Source organism: Acanthaster planci, linkage group LG01 (genome assembly GCF_054643075.1).
Source record: "Acanthaster planci isolate LZ-2023a linkage group LG01, COTS_SCS, whole genome shotgun sequence".
Classification (NCBI taxonomy): Eukaryota; Metazoa; Echinodermata; class Asteroidea; order Valvatida; family Acanthasteridae; genus Acanthaster; species Acanthaster planci.
In genome coordinates this window covers 12988635-13011493 of record NC_141777.1, presented here as the reverse complement: position 1 = coordinate 13011493, position 22859 = coordinate 12988635, and the positions used below count along the sequence as shown (strand labels likewise).

General features: G+C 42.5%; 1 protein-coding gene across 2 annotated transcripts in view; it reads right to left on the bottom strand.

Moving 5' to 3' along the window:
* Positions 1–1575: 1575 nt before the first annotated feature.
* LOC110979464 (glycogen phosphorylase, brain form-like) overlaps positions 1576–22859 on the bottom strand; it is a 31278-nt gene continuing 9994 nt past the window's right edge. The window contains exons 5-22 of one of the 2 annotated variants that reach the window (XM_022235275.2): positions 22456–22559; positions 21096–21227; positions 20499–20610; positions 19996–20078; positions 18987–19130; positions 18392–18484; positions 17546–17692; positions 16834–16997; positions 16392–16506; positions 15264–15365; positions 14182–14329; positions 12314–12514; positions 10964–11043; positions 10644–10771; positions 9906–10040; positions 8499–8565; positions 7578–7770; positions 1576–7112 (exon numbers count right to left, since the gene is read on the bottom strand). In XM_022235275.2, the coding sequence (XP_022090967.2) occupies positions 7102–7112; positions 7578–7770; positions 8499–8565; positions 9906–10040; positions 10644–10771; positions 10964–11043; positions 12314–12514; positions 14182–14329; positions 15264–15365; positions 16392–16506; positions 16834–16997; positions 17546–17692; positions 18392–18484; positions 18987–19130; positions 19996–20078; positions 20499–20610; positions 21096–21227; positions 22456–22559 (2159 nt within the window). In that variant the 3' untranslated portion in view covers positions 1576–7101. Of the gene's footprint in view, positions 7771–8498; positions 8566–9905; positions 10041–10643; positions 10772–10963; positions 11044–12313; positions 12515–14181; positions 14330–15263; positions 15366–16391; positions 16507–16833; positions 16998–17545; positions 17693–18391; positions 18485–18986; positions 19131–19995; positions 20079–20498; positions 20611–21095; positions 21228–22455; positions 22560–22859 lie in introns of both variants that reach the window. The other variant, XM_022235274.2, reaches the window with a different exon arrangement.

Sequence of the window (22859 nt, the reverse complement as noted above, 5' to 3'; positions counted from 1 at the left end):
CCATACAGCGCAGGGCGCTTGGAAGGGCTAATACAACATGTATTTTTTGCCGAGAGCTTATTGGATGGAGTTTATTGTAACATTTGAACACTGGTCGACACTTCTGGCCCAGTGCACTTGACACGTGTGAACTACCATCCTTAGGTGCAGGGCTACCATCTTTGGGTGTGGTGCTACCATCCTTACGTGCGTTGCTACCATCCTTAGGTGCGGTGCTACCATCCTTACGTGTGGTGCTACCATCCTTACGTGCGGTGCTACCATCCTTTGGTGCAGTGCTACCATCCTTACGTGCGGTGCTACCATCCTTAGGTGCGGTGCTACCATCCTTACGTGTGGTGCTACCATCCTTACGTGCGGTGCTACCATCCTTTGGTGCAGTGCTACCATCCTTACGTGCAGTGCTACCATCCTTACGTGCGGTGCTACCATCCTTAGGTGCGGTGCTACCATCCTTACGTGTGGTGCTACCATCCTTACGTGCGGTGCTACCATCCTTAGGTGCGGTGCTACCATCCTTACGTGTGGTGCTACCATCCTTACGTGCGGTGCTACCATCCTTTGGTGCAGTGCTACCATCCTTACGTGCAGTGCTACCATCCTTACGTGCGGTGCTACCATCCTTAGGTGCGGTGCTGTAAATGGATCCTTGTGATCTATTGCGGTGTAATGAATAATTTTCAAGAAGTTAGTTAAAATTGCTTAAGACAGCCCAATCGCCCTGTGCCTGTAGCCTTGTCCATTTGAGGCATCTTTCTTCAGGCAAAATTGACACATAGAGCAAGTGACGCTCCGATGCCCGAACCGTCATTCTTTATTCTTCTAGTCAACGGGAAGTCACCGTCTGCCCACTACAAGAATCCCTGCCTTCAATTCTGACTTTCAACTGGTAGAACATTACTTTTGAGTCAGCTTTGACTGCTGCAGGTTCTTGTCTAAACCACGGACTTATATAAAAAAAAAGGACTTGCATTTCCTTTGTATGAAACAGAAGCCAACCAGCAGCCATTTTACTGAGCCCAAATACAAATGCACGGGTTGGCTCGCTTCTGTTGATGCCAGGGAGGACAAAGGCCGGCTCTGCCAGGCAAGCTTTGTATTCGGCTCGGTCAAATGGCCGCTAGTGGATTCAATGATCTCTATAAGCTAATTAAGGGCATTGGGAGTCCAGATTTCTTTATATACGTCCGTGGTCTAAACCTTACCAGCACGCCAAAGAGTCCATTGGTCAAGTCTGACCCTTTTCACTCGGGTCAAAGAAATATTGCCAAATTCTGCTGCACAGTCATTATACCACTCGGATCTTGTGTTTCTGGGAATGTTTAACTCAATGCGAGAGCAAATTGATACCGCTGGACGAATTTGAAATGGAACCTGTGATTTTGAAAATGTTGAAAACAATGCCGCGTGCTTGGGTGCATATCCTCTGGTCATCAGAATTAGCATGAATTCCTCGGCAGCCCCAAAGCTCACAACAAAAGACTTTTACAAAAGAAATGGGAATCCGTCATTGGTTCTAAAAAGAAAAGTCCAATTCAAACTATTGAACAACAAGCAACACACAAAAGACTTAAATATTTTCCATCAGTTCACAGTAATTTATTCCAACAGAACAAAGCTGGCGTTGAGTATACTGTTGGTATGACTTCGGGTAGCAAAGCAACCAGTAGCCTTTACTCGCAAAAACACATGGAAATATACACTATTACAGGTATTTGGTAGAAAATAAGATATTTCTGTTTCGTTCTGTATCCCGAGCAATGATTTTTCCACACGGTTTCCTTCAAACGCTTTCAAAATGGCTAGTGCAGTTTAGGAAATGTCCATTAATGTTCATTTACTTCAAAATGATCATTTATTTTCAAATCACAGCCCTATTGACAATTTCAATACTTCACTGGTTTCAAATGACAACCAGTTTCAAAATACCATCTCACTACCCTCGAAACTAGTGAAATAGACTGGGTTTCAATGAGGATACGTTTGGGATTACATTATTTCAAGAACTACAGTAATGTTCTTAAGATGAAGTTGACTTTTGAATATTCAAAGTTAATGAGAAGTATTCTGTTCCCAAAGTCTGAAAGAAGAAGAAAACAAAATCTACTTTCGAAACAGTTGTTGGGATGGAAAAGTCTAGTAGGAAATGTCTTTGAAAGCTACTCGTGATTTCAAAAACGTTCTTGATCCCAAACAATTTAAGAATTGTAGATAACCTCCACTACCAACATACTGCTTGGTTTTGCTCATTCTGTCACAACAGTGTCAGGAACAATTGCTATGATTAAATTTATTTAAAAAAAAAATAAAAAATCAGATGAAACCGCAGTACCCCAAGAAGTACGGTGTTAATATTTTTAGAAAGGGTAACTCCTACCCGTTAGCCTAAGCACCAAAATTAATACAATTTTTTCAAGAGAGAAAATTATTTTAAGTTTACCACACATTCATGCAGTTTGGAAAATATCTTTCTAAAGTAATATTGATTGCATGCTGCATGTTATTTGGAACATGTGTTAAAATAATACATTTTATTGCAAACTTAACAGTTTTACTATGACGAAAGACAAAACCCTATCATGCATGGCTATCTCATCAGCACATTAAAAACAACACATTCAATGGAATTTAAAAACAATAAAACCACATATACAAAACAACAGAATGAAATAAACTTTTCTTTTTTTGTTTTACGATTGGCAGTTATAAAAACGGGTGAAACCAAAGCAAACTACACTAATGAGTTGAGAATTCATTGAGATGGTATTGGGAAAATACCCAGACCTTAAACATTCATTTGACCAAAAGAAAACTGTGACTGATGGTTTCGTTGCGAGATCTGGCGTCAGCGAAATTCTGGAAACGGCAAAAAGCGGTATCAAGTCCGCAATAGTGTCTATTGTTAGAGGTGTCATAATCTCTGCTTAAAAACCAAGAAGTCCAGTATTACTTCTCGACCGGCCTTAGTATAACCTTTGCAATTTTGTAGCAAAATAGCATTCTATTTAATCAACAACTACGATGATGATTTCAGTGCAAAACAAGTTTAAAGCTTTTTTTCTTAGTTCAGTCTTGCATTAATTTCTTTTTAATACAGCCCTTGACATTCCACAATTCTATTTCCCCTTCTACCTGTTGCCCTCATGAATCACTTTCCACAGACTGTTTCAAAATCAGTTAGGAGGCTGCAAAGAAGCTAAGGACAATGGTGGACCACAGCAAATGAAAAAAAAAATGCAATTAAAGGAAACGATCGCCTCGATTTCATTCAATTTAAACTTCATTCCAGGGTTAGAGTACAGGTCTACAGGAGCACCGTCATTCCACAGCATGCGTTTATACAATTGACAAAGTGTGAACAGTTTTATAATTCAAGCCTCGGGGTCAACAGTTCATAAGAATGCAGTCACTTTCTACACTGATGGACTGCCCTAGTCTAAACACATCACTTTGATACTTAGAGTGGAATGGGGGAAGTCTAGACGTAGTTAGCATCTTAACTAATTCGCTCATCCATCCATCTGCTGCTTAGTTACAACCAGTTACCACAAAATGCATGCGCAAAACGTCCCACAGGCCTCATCAGTAGGCTTTGCACTTGGCTAAGCAAAGGTGCCAAATTCTCCATCCTAGCACCCTAAGACTGAATTTGTCTTTGCCATGTGTGGTGTATTATTTTCTCTTTATCTTTGTTCTCCACTCTTGGATTTTTTTGGAGGAAGGGTGAAATAACTTGCCCATGGTTAGTTTCCCCAAGTCAACCTTTAACTACAAGCTCTTTCTAGTCTGGCTCACAGAAATTTACATTACAAACATTCACAAGACAAGTAACTTTATTTAGGATTGAAACCTTGGGTGGTTTCCTTGCCACTTCTTTTAAACCTAATAACTCTCTTGTAGCAATATGTGACTTGGTGGAGCAAATGGATTGGCTTCGCAAAAAAACAAGTCCCCGTCCAAAACACGACGTGATGTCCATCGGCCAGCAACTGGTTCCCGACTGAGTTTGGCTACACACAAGAAAGTGTACTTCTTTCTTGGCAAGATGAAACTAAACCCTCCACACAACCAGTCATTTTATGCGGGAGGAATTCTCCAAGCTTCAAAGCACCTCTCAACAACTTACAAGTAAACAACAAGTTGGATGACCCCCAATCCCCCCCCCTAAAAAAAACCTCTCCCTTTTCCTAGAGCAGTGTTACAAATTTAGTGCTTTTCATCAAACCTCCGATACTCCGGTTAACCAAAAAGGAAACACTGAGTTTAAGTTATATTTTTACTACTAGAATAATCACGGTTCTTCGACACTTTCACTGAGTCCCTCCATGGTTACAATTAGCATTCAACATGTACACTGCAATCATCAGCCACCAAGGCAACTTCCACAGGACTCTACGGAGAGGAACTTCTGTAATTATTGGTAATCTAACCCCTCACATGTAATAACCGCTGGGTCGCACACCAGGTCTAAAATTTTACTTCTATCAAACTCAGTGTACAAAGATACAGCACAACTCTGACCTTTTAACACATAACTCAAGGTTGGGTACTATAAAAAAAATAGTACAAACTGAAATAACTAGTGAAAAAACAATTTGATACACAGGTCTGGTACATGTACTTCGCTACTAAATGATACATGATGTGTACATTTCCCAGTCATAGCATACATGTACAACTGCAAATACAATCGTGGCTTTAAAGGTAAAAGGTAAATACTTCGTGCAAAGATGTTGAGCAGACTTTATTTTTTTATGCACTACATGTACATTGTGGCAGCTGATTAATGGATTACAATTTATTCGATTGTGGTTGGTTGCTTTTTAGTCTACAGCTTGACGTAGCATGCATTTGTTGAAGAGGAGCACCTCACAAACAATTCTTGGGAAAAGTCACTTTCAGGTGTTTTTCTTCCTGGAAGTTAGTGGCCGACACACACATACCAAATAGCACTCCTTTTGAATACGGGGTACTGTTCTTATGGAGGAGCAGATTTTAGAGATAAAAAGTATAAAAAAACGCTTGCTGACTACAGTGACCTAAAATACACAGACGTCTGATTTTGCCATCCCAGCAGAAACTGTCACAAGGCAGAGAGAAAGATTCTGCTAGGTTGGTGAAGGTCATCAGGCCCTCTGTCATCATTTTGCCTGTCTGTGTACAGGAGCTAATGAGGCTTTGTGTATGTGTGGTGTGGAGAAGGACAGATCCATTGCAAGCAGGACGACATCTAGTATGCAACAAAGTCCACAGTTGGTTGTGGGGTTTCATGGTGGCAATTTTGAGGCAAAAGCTTGGTGCACTAAATGGTGAACTGCTTCTACCGCATTTGACCAATGATCAGCTCCTTATTCTAAGAGTCTTGATGGACCAGGGTCATTGGGGATAAGACGTGTGATGTCATGCCAGCTCATGCATGCGTCAGGGTTAAACCATGCTGATAGGACCCCTCTCCATGTACAGAAAATCCACAATTGACCTCTGACACACCTTATTTTGCACATGCACAGGTGGAATACCGCATGGTTTTTTTCCTTCAAAACATCAATGGTGAATTTGTTCACAAAAAAGTGAGAAAGGACGGGCAAACTGGACAAAGGCCTTGTGTGTTGTACGTTGATTCTAGACTGGTTTGTGTATTCCAAAAACTCTTCTTTGGCAAGCACTGTCGCGTGCACTTTTTGGCAGCATAGGGGTAACACTGGACTTATCTTGGGATTATGGCTTCATCATTCTCAGAGGGCAGGATTTGGTTCGTTGTTTTGACTCTAGTTAAACCCATCTCAGTAGAACGTCTGCACTGCCCTCTAAGATGGCTGCTCGTAAACAGTCTACCCCAGTACTTCAGTGATGTGACAGACTGACACTGTTGAGAACCACACCACGCAAGCATACAGGACCAAAAAAATGAAGTTCCAAAATTCAAAGGTACACAGAACTGCTCCCTCAGAATGCATTCTAGATGTATGTCTGGATATATGTGGTTTGTCTGGGTCTGTGTGGTTTTCAGCCCATGGGTAGCTTGATGCACGTTATCTTTATCGCTCTTCACTGATCTGTCTACTGCATTCTGCTATGGTACTCTCCACAACTTTGAGCTCCCGTTTGGGGGCCAACAGTCTCGCTTTTCTACTAACTGTTAAACAGGGGGCAAGTCTCCTTTTGGTTGAGGGTTTTGTCAACGTTGTCATATCAGTCAAAATCCGTCAAATGACCTGTGTGTGTGTGTGTGTATTGTGGCAAATCAAAGTGGAAGGGAGTTTTGGGTGTCTGTGACGGTTACAAGTAAAAGGAGGGTTGACGTCTGAAATTGTCCAATTTAGCAACAGGTTGTCCATAAACAACAGCTTGATACCAATCTGGCTGAAAAATACTGAACAAGCGTTCTTTCTCTTCAGGGGCAGTACACTAATCTTGTCCATTCTCAATCAATACACACAGCTACCAACAGGTCATGGTGGGAAATGGTTAAAATGTGCGGGGCGTTCAGAGGTATCATTTTTAAACTGTAGATGGAATTTTTATCACGGCAGCCCACAGGACTCTGGCGAAATCCTGCTCATCTTGAGTGGCTGCACTTCATTCAAAGAAGGTCCAATCAGATCTGGTCTTACTGAAATCTCCAAGCAAAGCAAAGAACAAAGCCTTTCTGCTAACGGCTATAATGCATCTGAGGTTTGGGATACCCCTCCCCCGCCTCCCCACCACAAGGAGTACTCCCCCACTTTGGCGCGGGAGTGTTGGTTTCAGCACTTCGAGTTGCATGCCCATCAACCAACATTGTTAGTTTGGTGCACTCCATAAAGGTATCTCAGTATTATTTTACTTGTTCTTCAATCACAGAGCGCAAACACACACACAAAAAAGGAAAATGACCATGACATTCATTCTGCTAGCAAGGCATGACCACGTGACATCCAACTCTTTCTAAGGTTCTACCTTGGCGTGTCGTGGTGGGTTGCTGAGTTTACTTTCAGGGTCCAAGGGGGGATGGTGCATGACCTCCCCCCCCCACCTGTTAGTCTGGAGCCCTTGCTGGCACCATAAAAATCCGGGACCGTCAGACCACTGATGGGTCTCCTGGTGATGGCGAGGCCACCCTTACACACTCCCTACAGAATAAAGCAACAGTGCTGTTTTGGATCTATCCAATGGTTCATCTTATAACCATGCCAATATTTCAATACGACATTAAATTCTAACTCGCCAGTAATATTGCTGGGCATTCTTGCTTGGAGCCTTTCTGAGGAAGCCTCAAAAATCGTCTTCTGCCGGAAAGCAATGGCATGCCCTTTGCACTTTCACAGCAAGTCGAGCCCCAAATAAGAAATGGTGGCTGGCCTCTTCCTTTCTCTGCCCTGGCAAATCCTCAAAAAAACTAGTGGACTTTTCAAAGTTATGACGGAGTTAAAGTTGAGCCAGCTCAAGCTGACATTTAACTTACCATCTTCAAATTTGGGTACCTTATTCGGCGTTCACTGTGCAAGATATAAAATATATTGGATATGTCATTTTATTCGACGATTTGTACAGTCTGAGTATTCTAGCGCTCTAATATGACACATGCCTCTGGTCACCTTTGGTGGGGTCCTGGTTGGCGTTAATGGCATCCTCCCGGAATTCGGGCGGGACGTGGGGCGGCGGCAGTTTGATGGCATTGGGTTCCACCCCCCAGATCTCCCGGGCGTACTCCCCGATGGTGCGGTCGCTGGAGAACTTGCCCGAAGCGGCGATGTTGAGGATGCACTTCTTCGTCCACTCATTGGGGTTCTTGGAAGAGAACAGAGGGCATCTGATGATGAAGCCAAATTTCATTTGAACAGGCGTACGGGGGGGGTGTCTTTTCTGTAACTCCCTATGTGGGTCACTCATTATTAATTAGATATGTGACCAACCAATGCCGACAAATCACAGCCCGGTACGTTTACATGCGTGCCTTTTTAGTGGTCATGTGTAACACCTTAGCGGTATATGCAACATGAAATGCGAGACTTAAATATTGCAAGTAACTATAAACTTTTCAACAAAGAATGGATTTGTACAAGGTTTATGAGTTAATAAGAAGTACATTTAACAACAAGGTAGAGTGTTTGCAGATACACCATGTGGAAAATATCTCTTTGGGTATGTGCTGACCACTCACTGTCCGAAATGTCGAGTAACCGGTTCTTTTCAGAGCCACACATACCCAAAGAGATATTTTCCACATGGTGTATCCGCAAATCCTCTCCCTTATCACATTCCACCATGCAAACCTTCAAGAGCTACTTACATTTAACTAATTTATTTAGCAATTTACAATTAGATGGTTATCACTAATTTATGCTAGAAATCTGTGCACTTTCTTACCAGTATCTTCAGTACCAAAAATTCACTTTGTAAAAGAGGACCGCGTGATTTGTTTTGTTGGTATCTGCAAGAATCATAACTTCCAATTCTTAATCTATCAGCCATAGAGTGACAGCTCATTATGAGGGGGCACACCAAACAAGACTCACCAGGAAAAGTTGGTTAACCTTGTCCTGAGTGGCTATGTAGTCTTCGTAGTCTGCGAGCAGCATAAACCTGCAATTTAGTCAGAAGAGCAATCCTCACAGTATTTAGTTCTGATTTATTTCTCAAGTCCCAACGTCTGCACGTCAATTTTTCTTGTGCATTCTAATCCAAACCTTCCCTTGGATGTCTCCCTCAATTTGGAATCCCCCAAAATCCCGAACACAGATGATTTTATTGCTTTCCAATCCTGTTAGGTATGACCACATTGTCACCGGTTTCACAAAGATAACAGGCTTGCAGATTTTGACAAAGAAAAACTTTCCAACAATATTCTACAATCGGCAAGCGTTGTATGATTCCTTGAAAACTGAACTTGACAATTCATCTACACCTGTCCCCTTACAAAAAGTAACATCCCAGTGGCCCTCTCTTCAGCTCTTCCACACCTTGTGTTTTGCATTAACCACTTCGGGCCGGGGCATTTTTCAACGTTGAGGATGCTGGGCCGGCATGACTATCATTTTTTCCGTTTTCAAAACCCTTCAACAATTCATCATTCCATTTAACAGTCGTTTATAGCCGCACGGAGTAATCTTCAGGCACTACTCTAAGTTGACAGGTGACCTTCATTGACGCCCGAATATTTCAGCCAGGCCTGCAGCCTTGTAAACAGAGCCCAGATTGTGCGGTGTTATACAACTGTCTTTTGTTCACGAACCTGGCTCAGTGCACTGCTGACCTCTTTTCAATAGGGGCCAGATTAGCATGCAGCGGTGCTGTGTGGCTCATCGCTGCGGTGGTGGAGCGCTTTTGTCCCTGGTGGTAATCCGCTTGCTCTAAATACCCCAAACCCTGGTATACGGTTTCAAAATAACGCTGGATTATCACCACTTTTGAGAGTGAAAAATGCCGGTTATGCCCAGCAGCCTGGTCTTTTGTTCGAAGTACGATCTTTTGTTACAGGGCCCTGTTTCCTTTGTCCGAGTTCGGAGACCCCGGCCGCACATATAAACCATACGGCTCCGATTTCGGAGTCCCCGGCTGGTAGTGGTTAATAAGGCCTTAACTTTTGTACTTGTGCATGTGAAAAACATGCACGTCCCTTTGTGGAAACATAAACCTCAGTTTCATCCCGTCGACGATATGGGGATTTATGCAAGATCAAGGCAAAGTCTTGTGAAAATGCAAAATGCTGTTTTGGAAATGGAAACCATTAATGACATTAAAGACATCTTGGCCGTGGGGGCATGTCAGAATGGCTGAGAAATATGCTTCTTTCTGAATTCATGAAAGAACTTGAAATTCCAAAAAGTCAAACTGAGACACACCCGTCCCTTCGCGAAATCAGTGACGACATTTGCCATTTCAGAGGGGGGATCTCTTCCCGAAAAATCTCCCAGCGAGCTTACGTGTCATGATTCAGCAGGCTGTCGGCCAGTCCCTTGAAAGCGTCTGGGTCTTGGGGTGAGAAGTACCCTTCCCTGATCTGGTCGATTGCTTGCTTTAACTCGGCGTTCCGCTCGTAGTACTGTCTGGGGTGGTACCTATGGAGCCATGAGGTGGGAAAATGTGAGAGCAAATCAACCTCCTAGAGTCTGCAAGAATCCTTGTTAAACCATCCAAGATTATATCAAAGTGTAGCCCTTGGCATAACCTCAAGGTGTAGACCGACACATGATTATCTCATTTTCAATTCTATCCAAATTGAAGAATTTACAGAACACCACATGCTACTATATTCTTCCACCGGTACATCCTGTCTCAGGAAACAAATTTTTTTCACAATCATTAAATCCTTTCTTGAAGGCCCAATGAGGAAGCCCTCACCTGACATCTTGTCTAACAAGGCCAGAAAGGGCTGTCTCAGCAAATAAATCTGCAAAATTGCTAAGGTTTGTAAACACCGTGGCTTAGGACTCAACTAAAACAGTTCAGGCGCCATCATTCAACTGATGCCTATATCTTCTTCCCAATGCACACAGTACAGTGTTCTTCAACGACCATGGTTGCACTAATTCGCAAGACTGCAAAATTGTACATTTGGCTATTGGCTGCATTTCTTCTTAAGTGCGCGGTCAATGACAGCTGGTTCAATGGCTTGCTCCGTATCTTAGTTAGAAAAGCTGACTGCCTGTAACCAGCCTCACCCTTTCTGCCTGAGCTCCTCCACCTGTGGCACCGTCATGCCAAAGATGAAGATGTTGTCGGCTCCCATCTCTTCCATCATCTCCACATTGGCGCCGTCCAGCGTACCGATGGTCAGGGCACCGTTCAGCTGCAGGAATTCAAGACAATGAAGGAGGGTTCCGATTTCCACAAGGGTCACAAACGAGAATTGGTTACCAGTGAAATGTTGCAGTTAATGACTGTGTATGTTGAACTCCTGTCCTGTTGACAACTAAAAGTCACATAGCATACGGAATACTGCTCAAGAGTTTTGCCTGAGCAGGGACTTCTTTGTTCTCACCATAAATTTCATGTTGCCAGTTCCGGAGGCCTCGGTTCCCGCCAGCGATATCTGCTCTGATAGGTCAGCGGCCGGGATCACTGTGGACAAAATTTGAAAATTATCAAGGCAAACAAAGAAACTGACGGGGACGGGATATGAAGCTGCGACCTTTGACTCTACTGACCGAGCTAGCCAGCTCTGTGTAGATGGTTCCTCCAATAGACTATATTCATGGCGGACACCATTTCAGTCAGATTCCCCAACATAGTGTACTCATTTGAAAACATTAAATTTAAAGAACCAGACTCTCTTCTACGATTTTATTCTGATCCCCCAAATAACCTGGTACCATCCCATTAAGGGTTTCAAATGTATAAAGTAAGTTCAGGAATACGACTGAAATTGGGTCTCCAGCGGATAGGGTCTATCGTCACTATCTTTGTTCAAGGGTGCTATTCACAAGCCATATAAATATAACCTGTACACCGTAAAATGATTGTGGCTAAAAAGTCGATAAAAATGTACACTCAGACTGGAAGTGTTCCATTACTTTTTTTATGACTTCACTTATTCCTGGCAAATGTGCTTGTCCATAGCTCATCTTCCTTAAGTTTGTTCATACGTGTAAACATAATGCAGAAGCTCTGATTGACAAGGAATTTTGACCAGGAACAGTCTTTCAAGTGTAAATTAAATAGTTTTCATTCAAGGGAATGGAAAGGTTTGACTCCAACTGTAGAACGGGATCAAGCTTGAGCACGAGGTCATAATGCTTGCAACGCTAGCACTACTGCAAACACAGGAACTCATCATTAAAGCCAACAACTGGTGCCAAGTGCACATACATGTACATGTACACATACACTGTAGTTACATTACAAGTAGCAGGGTGCGATGCATGTAAATGTCTGAAGGTCCTTGAGGCATCAGAAAGTCAATGGCAACAGGATCAGCAACTAATTCAGAGACACTGACCATGCCAAACTAACACAATAACCTCATATTTTTTCTTTTTTGTTAATTAACCCTAACCCTCCTCAATCCTCCAACAGGTGAAGGATTGAGGAGGGTTAGGGTTAATGGAAACACTTTATTAAGGCCATTTTCCAAGTTCCACTTTTATCTCAGACTTTCAGATACGCGTGCATCTTATTGGGCCCTTAATTACTACCTTCAAAAATTACCGAAACAACCAAATGATAATGCTCCAAACTCCGACATCGTGTTTACTACACAATGCGATCTTCGGTAACAGGCAATGGAGCAGAATTAAGATACAGGATCTTGTTTCAGGGAGCAGAGTGCACCGATTTGAAGTCTGAGCCCCTGGCAAAGACAAATCCCCAGCTTTGAAATGAGCTCCGCTACCTTTTTCAGCCAGGGATACACGGTAGTTCTCCAGGAAGACCACCTTGAGGCGATCCCCGACGATGGGGTCGTTGTTGATAACCTGACCGATGGAGTTGATCAGGTAGATGATCTGCTTGGCGGTGAAGTATCCGGGAGCTGCCTTGCCTCCGATCATGACTGTGCGTGGCACAAAGGACCCACCAGGGTTCTTCTTCATCCCTGGCAAGAACCAAAAAAAGATTATCTGTAGTATGGTCATCTTTAGGTTTGACATTTTGTTACATGTGATGTGGTCTGCGTGATGAGACTTGGAAATTCTCAAAGAGGGTTTACTGGTATTTACAATACCAGTTGTAATCTAAGTGGATATTCTTTTGAAAAATTATAATTAATTGAAGTTTGAATTTGTCAACTTGTTAAAAGAGTAAGAAAAGAAAAACGCCTTGTAAGCGTTGAGTTTTGCACTTCAAAATATCAAAGATTATTTTCTTCTGCAGAGACACTTTTATTCAACAAGTCTTAAAGCATATTCACATACATTTTTTATTACAAATAAGTAATTCCAGAAATTAAAGGTCCAAAAGTGTGACATTTTTGTGTCTCTGTTACATTTGACCTTTGTTATTTGACATGGAAATGTCACCGGAATCGATTTCAAACTACTATTTGTTTGGCAGGTAATTTGCATTAATTCATCACTCTTGGAAATTAGAAAATGTGTTCTGAACTTACAAAAATCATATGTCAGATGTGACAGGGACATGAAAAAAATGGACCCTTAATTTCTGGAATTACCCAAATACAAAACAGAAACAAAAGCATTTTCTAGCATTTTTCTCTACTAAAATCTTCACCAAGTTCTGTCTCTTGCCAGAAAACAAAGCATAAAAAATTTAAAGCCGGGGATTTTTGAACAGGGTCAGAAACAACCAGAAAGATCTTTCTCGGGTCAGGAGCCCAAAATACAATAAGGCCATTTTCCAATACTCAACTTGGGCTCTGTCTGAGGCTTCAACTGTTTTTTACTTTGTGACCTTGAGGTTGTAAGCGCAATAGTAAGTCTGATAGTGCCACAAAACATCAAGTGAGATGCAAAAGAGCCTAACATTACAGTATTTCAATTTAAGTTACACGCTTCGGGCCCACAATCGAGGATTGGTTTCCTACACGAAGCCTGAGACGGAGACGAAGTTGAGTATTGGAAAACGGCCTAGGTCACAACAAGAAACAGCAGAACTGAAATGATCCTCATTCCTTTACATGTATGCCATGTTCCAAAGTGGATGTCAAGAGAAATCTGTACCATTTCCTCCGATAAAATGGTTCATCTTTGTAGTCTAAAAGTGACTTAAAATACTAGTATCATGCTTCCTGCAACAGGTGCATTTTTTGTATTTCTTGTGTCACACTGTGCCTCTTTAAAAGTGGATAAAAAGGAATCTGCATACAACCTTACGACCTCCATGCCGGAACAGAGGGCGTATTTTTCACACAAGATAGTCCTTGTGGAGGGGAAACTGGGCATGCTTGCATAGGTTCATATACATATGGCATGGGATGCACTGAAACATGCAAGCAATTTGGATGGGAATAAGGTACCGGCAGAAATCTGAAAACCAATCCCAGGACTTTCCCAGGATCTTCAAGTACTAGAATATGACAATTTTGATAGCATTTCATGCCATTCTGCAGAGGGAAATTGTTTGTTTACTGCTATAAACGGGCACAGACATAGCCTGTACGATTATTCCGTCATTAGATCAAAAGTGGCACGCAGCCCATCAAAAATCTTGATTTCCGTGACTTTTCCATGACTAGTTTTCCTCCGACAGAACGATTCAATAACATCCTACATATGATTGCTTTCCCGATTTTCGATGACTTACTGTTGTACACGGTGATGATGTGCAGGGCGTTCATCAGTTGGCGCTTGTATTCATGAATTCTCTTGACCTGGACATCGAACATGGAGTTGACGTTGACTTCGATGTTGTGGTTCTTCTGCAAGTAGCTGGCCAGCTTCATCTTGTTCTCCTACCAAAAAAAACCCCCAAAACAGGTGGATACCACTCACGCAAGCTGTATCAAGGTGCAAGAGGTGCTGCTTGTGGTGCTGTGCGGCCTTCCAACGAGAGCCAAGTCTGGCCACCTCCTGGCTTGCATGTACACCATAGCCAATGCCACCATTTTGCAACTGAATGTGCACAAAGAACATTGCCTTCGTGTGCCAAGAAGGAAAAACAGCCGAGTTTAATAGGAATCATGGTGGCACTGAAGTGTCCATCTGTGACAGAAACGTTTGCCTTGAACCACAATGAACACAGTTGTGTGAAAGGTCAATTTATAACTGAATTGAAATCTACCAGGCTCTCCCCGCACCTAGACAAGTCAATATTGCATGCTAATGAAACAAACAGCAAGTTTCACCAACCCACATGACAAACGTTTTACTTTAATTATCGATTCCTCACACATCCTCTCCTGCTTCAACCAGCCATTACTGCTGAATGACTGACCCTCCCAGAGTTTTGTGCCCTCTACCAAAGTTGCAAATCAATTATATTTTGCTTTTTTTGAAGGATTCGTGTGACTCATGCGCTCATTTGGTTCATACATGTGTACAATTTTTTTTTCTCAAATTGCCTGTTAATGAACAGCTGACACGCACCTACAGATTACACCTTATGACCTTCAATGCACTTTCCCTTTGGGAATACCAAACGACCACACTGCCTGTCCTGTCCGCATAACAAACTTAATAAATAGAAGGGTAGAGTAAGAGTTGTTAACCCTAACAGTCCCAAATCCTCCAATTAACAAGCTGATTTTACACACATCCTAGTTATTATGGGTAATGCTGAAATTTCAGCACTGAGTTTTACACAGCCTAGTTAACTGCGACACTGATGCAACCTATTGGTTGGTTCATACACATTGTACGAATGCGTTGCTGTAAAGTGGGTCGGACCTGCTTGGTTTTCTGAACAGCGAGAATGAAGGCGTTGTCATCAACCAGGGTCTCCAGCTCACGGAGGAGAGACAAATTGGTGGTCCATCCATCCCCGATCCTCTGGTGATCAAAAATGAAGGAAAAGAAATTGAATTCCTAAATGCCATTCCTGCAAAAATACTAATTGCCAAAAAAAAAATAATGATGTGATGATAAGTACATGTAAAGTAACTGCAAGCAAGGGAAAGTAATTATGCATGAACACGTAGAATGACGTGTTCACCCAAAATATCAGGAACACACAAACAAAAAGCAACAAAAGTGTACATGTAGGTTGCCAAGGCGGAATCTAATGTCAGGCTGTTACTGTAGTACTAATATCGTGCATCTGTGACTTGGAATTGTGAAGATGAGTGCTCAAGCCTTACAGGAATGTTGCATTTCGGTGCAATTTTACAACAGTGAATTTGTTAATTCTCTAAAGCCAGGTTTCATTATTGGAATAATTTAAAAACGTCACCTCATCGGTCTCAATGCTCTTGTAAACGATTTACATATGAAAATGTATGCAGGCTAGGGTTACAACAGAATGGATCCAATAATTTGATTCCATTTACATGCTGTCAACACACATGGGAAGTTTGCACAAACATTCTTACACCTGAGACACATGATATTTTGATAACATTCTTTAACCCTCCTTTGGTTTTACAGCACAAATGTGCACAAATGCCCACAGTCAACGGTGAGCATGTGTTTTCTATATGGAACTCAAACATGCACAGGTTCAGTGTGTACACAGAAGATTGCCAGCACAAAATGACACAGGGTCTTTTGTGCAGTCCTCTTCACTGCATTTGGTTTACTGCACAATTATGCACATGAAACAGTGAAGCACAGTTCTTGGGCAGCACAAAAGTGCAATCTGATATTCCTGTGAGGGACAGTTGGTGCAGTGCACAACACAACACAGCTGTGCTTCTTTGAGGTGTTTACCAAATGACCCAAAGAGTGACTTCAGCATAGGAGGGTTACGTAAAGTGTGAGTGCACTGGTTTTTCGCAAAACCTAAGTAATGTAACAATTTTTCTTCTTCGGATTAGTCTACAAGCAGAGTGCCGCATAATAAAAAGAAAATTGTCTTACATCTTCGATGACCTCCGACAGTCCCAAATTGCAGAGCAGCATCCAGCGCCGAGGGGTTATACCGTTGGTCTTGTTCTGAAATCTCTCTGGGAACATCTCGTAGAAGTCCTGGAAACTGAGGTCAAAAGGGGTGGCAGAAGTTACAAGTGTACTTGAAGACCATTTGGGAACTACTCAGCAAAAATGACCTAGAAGTTACCAGAGCCACTTTTGTGTTTTCTCTGGAATGTTCCCTAAAGAAGCAAGTCAAACGTTTAGAATGTTTGAAGTTTCTTCCCCCTACACAGCGCGTACTGCTGAGTTGTACAGCTTTCCTCGCATCTCTTCAAACATTAGGCCAAGACAGAAGGAAAGTAGGCAGGAACTGGGACGTGAAGACCGCCATGCAGTCCAAAGAAACAGGGTGCTGCATTCTGGCAATATCTGAGCGATTTTCACTCACACTTTCGTCTTGAGAAGCTCCGAGTGAATGGCCGCCACCCCATTGACGGCATGAGCCCCCACCAGGCAGAGGTGGGCCATGTTGATGCGCTTCTCGTGGCCTTCCTCCACAATGGACATGCGCCGCATCCTGTCCATGTCACCTGGGTACAAGTCACTGACCATCTATTAAAGGCATGACAAAGCCAGTACTGTAACTCATGAAAAGTCAGAGTACCATACACCTCAGCTTCAGCACCGAGCTGCAGCAGGAGCTAACTGCAAAGCAGAAAGACTACCTTGCTGTCACCCTTGAGGGTCAGGTCCTCAGGAAAGGATATTAAAAGATCACATTGGGTGTTATGATTAAAATAAAACCCAAACAATTTTTTTGAGATGAAGCATGGAGCAATTACATGCCAAAGCAATTTCTGAGTGTGGAAGTCAAACAATTCTTGCACATCAAAACTTAATTTAGGTAAACACATGACACTCGATAAAAATCTCTCAGGTCAACCACAAAGCGTGCTGAATGATAAAATGCAATAAGTCTTGCTATCAGCCATTTTCAAACTTTTTAACCAACGTTTACAATTTTGGGGTATGTTCCATAAACACCAGGACATAGGTGCAATGGCATCATGTGCACAGAAATGGAATATATCTCTGGACAAGCTTACTTTGGCAAATCAACCAATTCTACACTCTCCCCCACCCCAAACCACGCTGCTGACCTTCATGTGACGGGCATTGATCTCGTAGATGATCTGCAGATGTCTAGGAAGGATTGTCTCTAGCATTTGCACAGGCCAGCGCTCTAGGGCCTCGGGAAGGATGGTGTGGTTGGTGTAAGCGCAGGACTTGACTGTTAAATCCCATGCCTGCCAAAATAATTTGTTACAATAAAGGGTGTGACATTAGACCCAGAAAGTGAAGCAGCAAGACATACGGACATGATCAATTTCCTTCTGCTATAATCAGCCTTTGATCAGTCATATACATGAAAATACCAAGGTCTCATGGAAACGTACAGTTTCAATATAAACACAAGACCCAGAGTGAAACGCCGACAAGATTTTGCTGTCGCACTTTCATTTTCGTATTTTTTAACTGACATTTTTGTCCAATCACACACGCTTTCGGTTGGACAAATACTGCAAGTGGTCAGAAAATGTCTGATGTCGGAAACTCAGCCTAACTCAAGACAGCAGGAGGAATTCCTCCCTCCCCTCCAAGGAAAAAAGCTGCCTGGAATTCCACAGGAAAAAAATAATCTCTACTAAGACAAATTGAGGAACAGAACTCTGGACTTTGCCTGTTACTAATAAAATGCAACATCTGGATGAAGCAAAATTTCTGGTTTGCAAATACTTATACTTCATACGTGGGAATATTTAAAACCTTATTTGTATATGCATTTGATCTGTTCTTGTCAAGTTCCCTGTCCTTGTATGAATTGAATATTTACGAATTTCCACTCATTTTACCTCAGGGAAACAAAAACAGAATTACAGGTATTTTTTTCATCCTGGGTTCCCAAACCATGGAGGGGGCTGAACATTTACAAATTTTGCACTTACTTTATCCCAGGGAACATTCTCAATGTCCACCAAGATTCTCATGAGCTCTGGTATGGCCAGCGCAGGGTGGGTGTCATTCAACTGCAGAGCAACCTACAAAGAGAGGCCACAAAGGTCAGGTCATTTGCTCAGGGGATTACAACAAATGGGACTATTCATATTGAGCAGTCGGTGTCCATGAGCAACCCAATTTGCCGTCGCGGTCATTCTGTGATAGTGCATGGTCGTCTGTGATGAGGATCAGATTCTGCCTTGAGTTCACACTTTGAAAGGTGATTAGCTTTTGGAAATAACTTGACAAAAGAATCACAGGTAATAGTATCATAAAATGAGCTTGATCCATAAATAAATTGCACTGCCTGATTATAATGTTCCAGTCTTCTCAAACACAAAAATCTGTCTAATGGAAAAATGCAAGTGCGCCTACATGTATATACATACACAAGCCACTGCTTATCTGCTGCAATCACACCTCATGGACAGGTGTCTTGCTCTCAGTCACTGCCCTCACCAACACACTTGACAGCATTTTCTGTCTTCCCCCACCCCCTTTCTTTCATCCTACATAGCAATCTTGTTCCCTATTGTTCTCTACCTTGTCTGGGAAGGTGTCGAAGGAAGTCCTGACAGGGTCCCGGCTACCAAAGCGAGAGGACTTGAAGCGTCGGATGATGTCTTGGAGTGTGGCAGCCACCATGAAGTACTCCTGCTTCAGACGCAGCTCCTTGCCCTCAACAACCTGACAACATTTCATACATTCGTTTCATTTCTTGATTCATTAAAACGAAAACACACAGCAAAAACTGATTTCCCATGGTACGTTAACCAACTGCTGATGGTATGATTCCACGTCGCATTTGTCACGTGGCGTGGTATCATTTTCATCTAAAAATACCGCCTTTTTGAAACAAGAAGGTACACGCCACGGTCCTTCGAAAAGTTGGACTTTCCAAATGCTGACCCCTGGCAGTGGACAGTTCAAGATTTGTGCAACACTTCTAATCGCATTATCACTTTTAAACAATTTGGAGACCGCACCGAAGAGCAATATCTGACACAATGCCCAGCTGTGGCCCATGCTCACTTGAGGGCGCCACACACGCTTTCAACCTTTAGTATCTTCTTCATGCCTCTATGTATGCACAAACCCAGTATGAGGATGACTACTGACATCGGCAGCATGTGCAGAATTTACAGGAATATATTTAGAAGTCCTCCATACTTCTACACAGGAAATTCCTGCAAGTTTAGATGTCATCTGGGGCGAAGTTGTCATAGCCGGCTCAAAATGGCAGGAAACGTCCATGCATTTGTTTTTTTGTGCATCTCCAAAGAAAGTGTATGCATACATTTGGTAAGCAATCATTAGCGTTCGCCACTGTAATTCTCTCAGGGCCTATTTGTTTCGCACAGATCCGGATCGTAATCAGTGAACCAACGTTGGTTCACTGAAACCAGAACCTGTCTAATGGCTAGCACAAACAAGCCTTGGAGACTACTGATCAAGATCAAGATCTGTATGAAACAAACAGGCCCTCAAATCAGAAATTAACGGCATCTAAACTGAACTAGTTAATTGCAGTAAACAATACATCCAGACTTACGTTGTCATTTGGGTACAGCACTCGGGAAATGTTCTCAGCTTCGTTCCTGTTCAGTACCGCTTTGATGTAATCACCGTCATTGACTGGAAGATAAAAAAACATTCATGGAATGAAAATGTTGAAACTATCAAGTCAGATGAAACAGACACTTGGCCTAAGAAAGCTTTTTTTGTGACAAGAAATCTACTTACGTATTACCACTACAGATCTCCTCTACAACGGATTTCCCACAGTCCACAGCAGTCTGCCATCTTTCGTGACAGGCTGCAGCCGCAACTGAGCATTCTAGACCATGGATTTAGCTTTTGGCCATTAGAGCACCAGGTTAACCAGCTATAGTCAGAGATGACAACTCAAGTCCAAGTTCCATCAGCGACTCTGTATACCCGCAAAACCCCTTGTTGAATTTGCCCAATGCCCAAAATACTGACATCTAAATGTCTTTCATGCACCCTAATTATTGGTGGGCATTAATTAATAATAAAATAACCAGCACAGCTTACAGAAAGTAAGATCAAAGCTATTTGGTGACTTGGCAGACCACAACCGCATGGTGTTGACAGTGTTGTTGCGATAACCGGGGACTGGTGAGTCATATGGCATGGCAAACACAACCTGCAAGATGATAACAAATTAGGACCTTTGGGTGTAAGTAGTTGATCTCTCGGTCTCTAGGTGATCAGTCTACAGTACCTTGCTGTACAATCAGTCAATAGGTAAAAGCACAATACACCAACTCAAGGGTGATGTTGGCGCTAAAACTCGATGTGACAATCAGCCTGGACAAAAAAGGTTGAGAGACCTTCTTTCAAATTTAAATTTGCAGGTTTCCTAGATAAAGCTTGCAATGCTTACCGGTAGCATAACTGACACTTTATAACTCGCAAAACGCCAATTCATGATGCCTCATGAATGTTTTAGTGATAATTTAAAGTGCAATTTTCACAGTGGTGAAGTAGGATTTAAGCAAGAGTTATCATCTCTCCAACTGATTCTATGCTGTTCTGAATAACGGAGGCCCGAGGCATCCATAACTATGGAATAACAAAGTGCCACAAATCCTAGATCCTGGTTCCTACTCTGTTCCTGGTGACACTCACGTTTGTGTTCACCCACTTGACCTTGCCATCTCTGTGCTCTGTGTGCCCGTAGAAGTTGACCGGGATCATGTACTCAGGCCGCGCCTTCTCCCACGGATTGCCGAAACGTAGCCAATCATCTGGCAGCTCCACCTGTGCATCACAGAACAAAACAAAACGACAACGCAAACAATAGTGTTGCATTCAAGTCCGTCCCCACTCAAGTTGCAAGCCCTCACACAGGGTCAGGCACAGCGGGGCGAACAATGACAAAGGAATGCTTTTGTCACACTTCAATTCAACAGCTAGTGACTTAGGAGAAGACAGGATGACTTGTGATGGACGGGCAAGGACTTTTAGACTAGACTACGGCACTGGATGACATACAAGAACACAAAGAATTGGGACTTCATCCCAGCCATCAATGCTGCCAATAAATACAGGAATGCACATCTTGAATCACGGCTGCAGTTATACGTTTTACTCTCAATACTCGGGGGGTACAGGAAAATGTTGCAAAGGCATTTATCTCAGATCAGCACATGAATGGAATGCATTTGGGTAATTCCAGAAATTAAGGGTCCAAAGGGTGACATTTTCGTGTCTCTGTTACGTCTGACCTTTGTTATTTTACATGGAAATACCAGCAGAATTGATTTCAAACTATTACTATTTGTTTGGCAGGTAATCTGCATCAATTCATCACTCTTGGAAATCAGAAAATGTGTTCTGAACTTACAAATATCATATGTCAGATGTGACAGGGACATGAAAAAAATGGACTCCTAAATTATGGAATTACCCATTTACCATCTCACCAACTTGAAACAAATACATGTACATGACACAAGAATATACACCCAGCCTGATGGAGGGTATACTCTCACTTTCCTGCAGGCCACACTCCGGCTGTTTATGCACCCTGGAGTATAATCATACCAAAACGAGTAAAGTGCTCCACCACAGCCAGAGTGTCTTTGTACTCGTAATGTTCATTTGCTTCACTAATCCTCATTCCCTGCACACATTTAAGCACCCACTGCACAAGAAACCAATGGCACGTTTTCCAGCTCCTTAGACCAGCAACTGTTTTGTGCACAATCTGTTGTAAATGGTTAGACCCACCTTGTAATCGCTAGCTTTGAAGCATTTGACTTCTCATTTGCTAAGACAGACATTCACTCACTATCATCAACAAAAATAAACATACTCCCCAGTAAGCAGGGCTGGGTTGAATAGTGCATGTATCCATTCATGATAAAATACATGTACACCTGTACTCCTGCCGGAAAAAAAGGTACGCATACATACCAGTAAGCACACGTACTGCACTGTTGAACCCACCCCCATATGAAACATTCGGCCATGGAGATTGGCTTACCTGTCGTCCATCTTTGATTTGTTGACTGAATATGCCATAGTCGTAGCGGATACCGTAGCCATAGGCAGCTAGGCCAAGAGTGGCCATGGAGTCCAGGAAACAGGCTGCAAAAATACCAACATTTAAGCCCCCCATATTTGTTATTACTGGTTTGTTTCTTTCAAAAAAAAAGGGCAAGTTGTACTCCAAATCTGTAATCGGTCAGTTTGAAGTCTGGCGTTCTGGCATTCAATTACAGGTTTGATTAGTTGTAGACCCAGCTACGCGGAGAAAGAAGGATGGATCAAAAGTGTGTTTGTGGAGAAGTGACTTAATTCATCAAACATGTTCATGTGTTTGTTTATTGTAACAGACTGATCTACATACAGCATCTACATGTACATGTATTTCTCATCTCACACTAC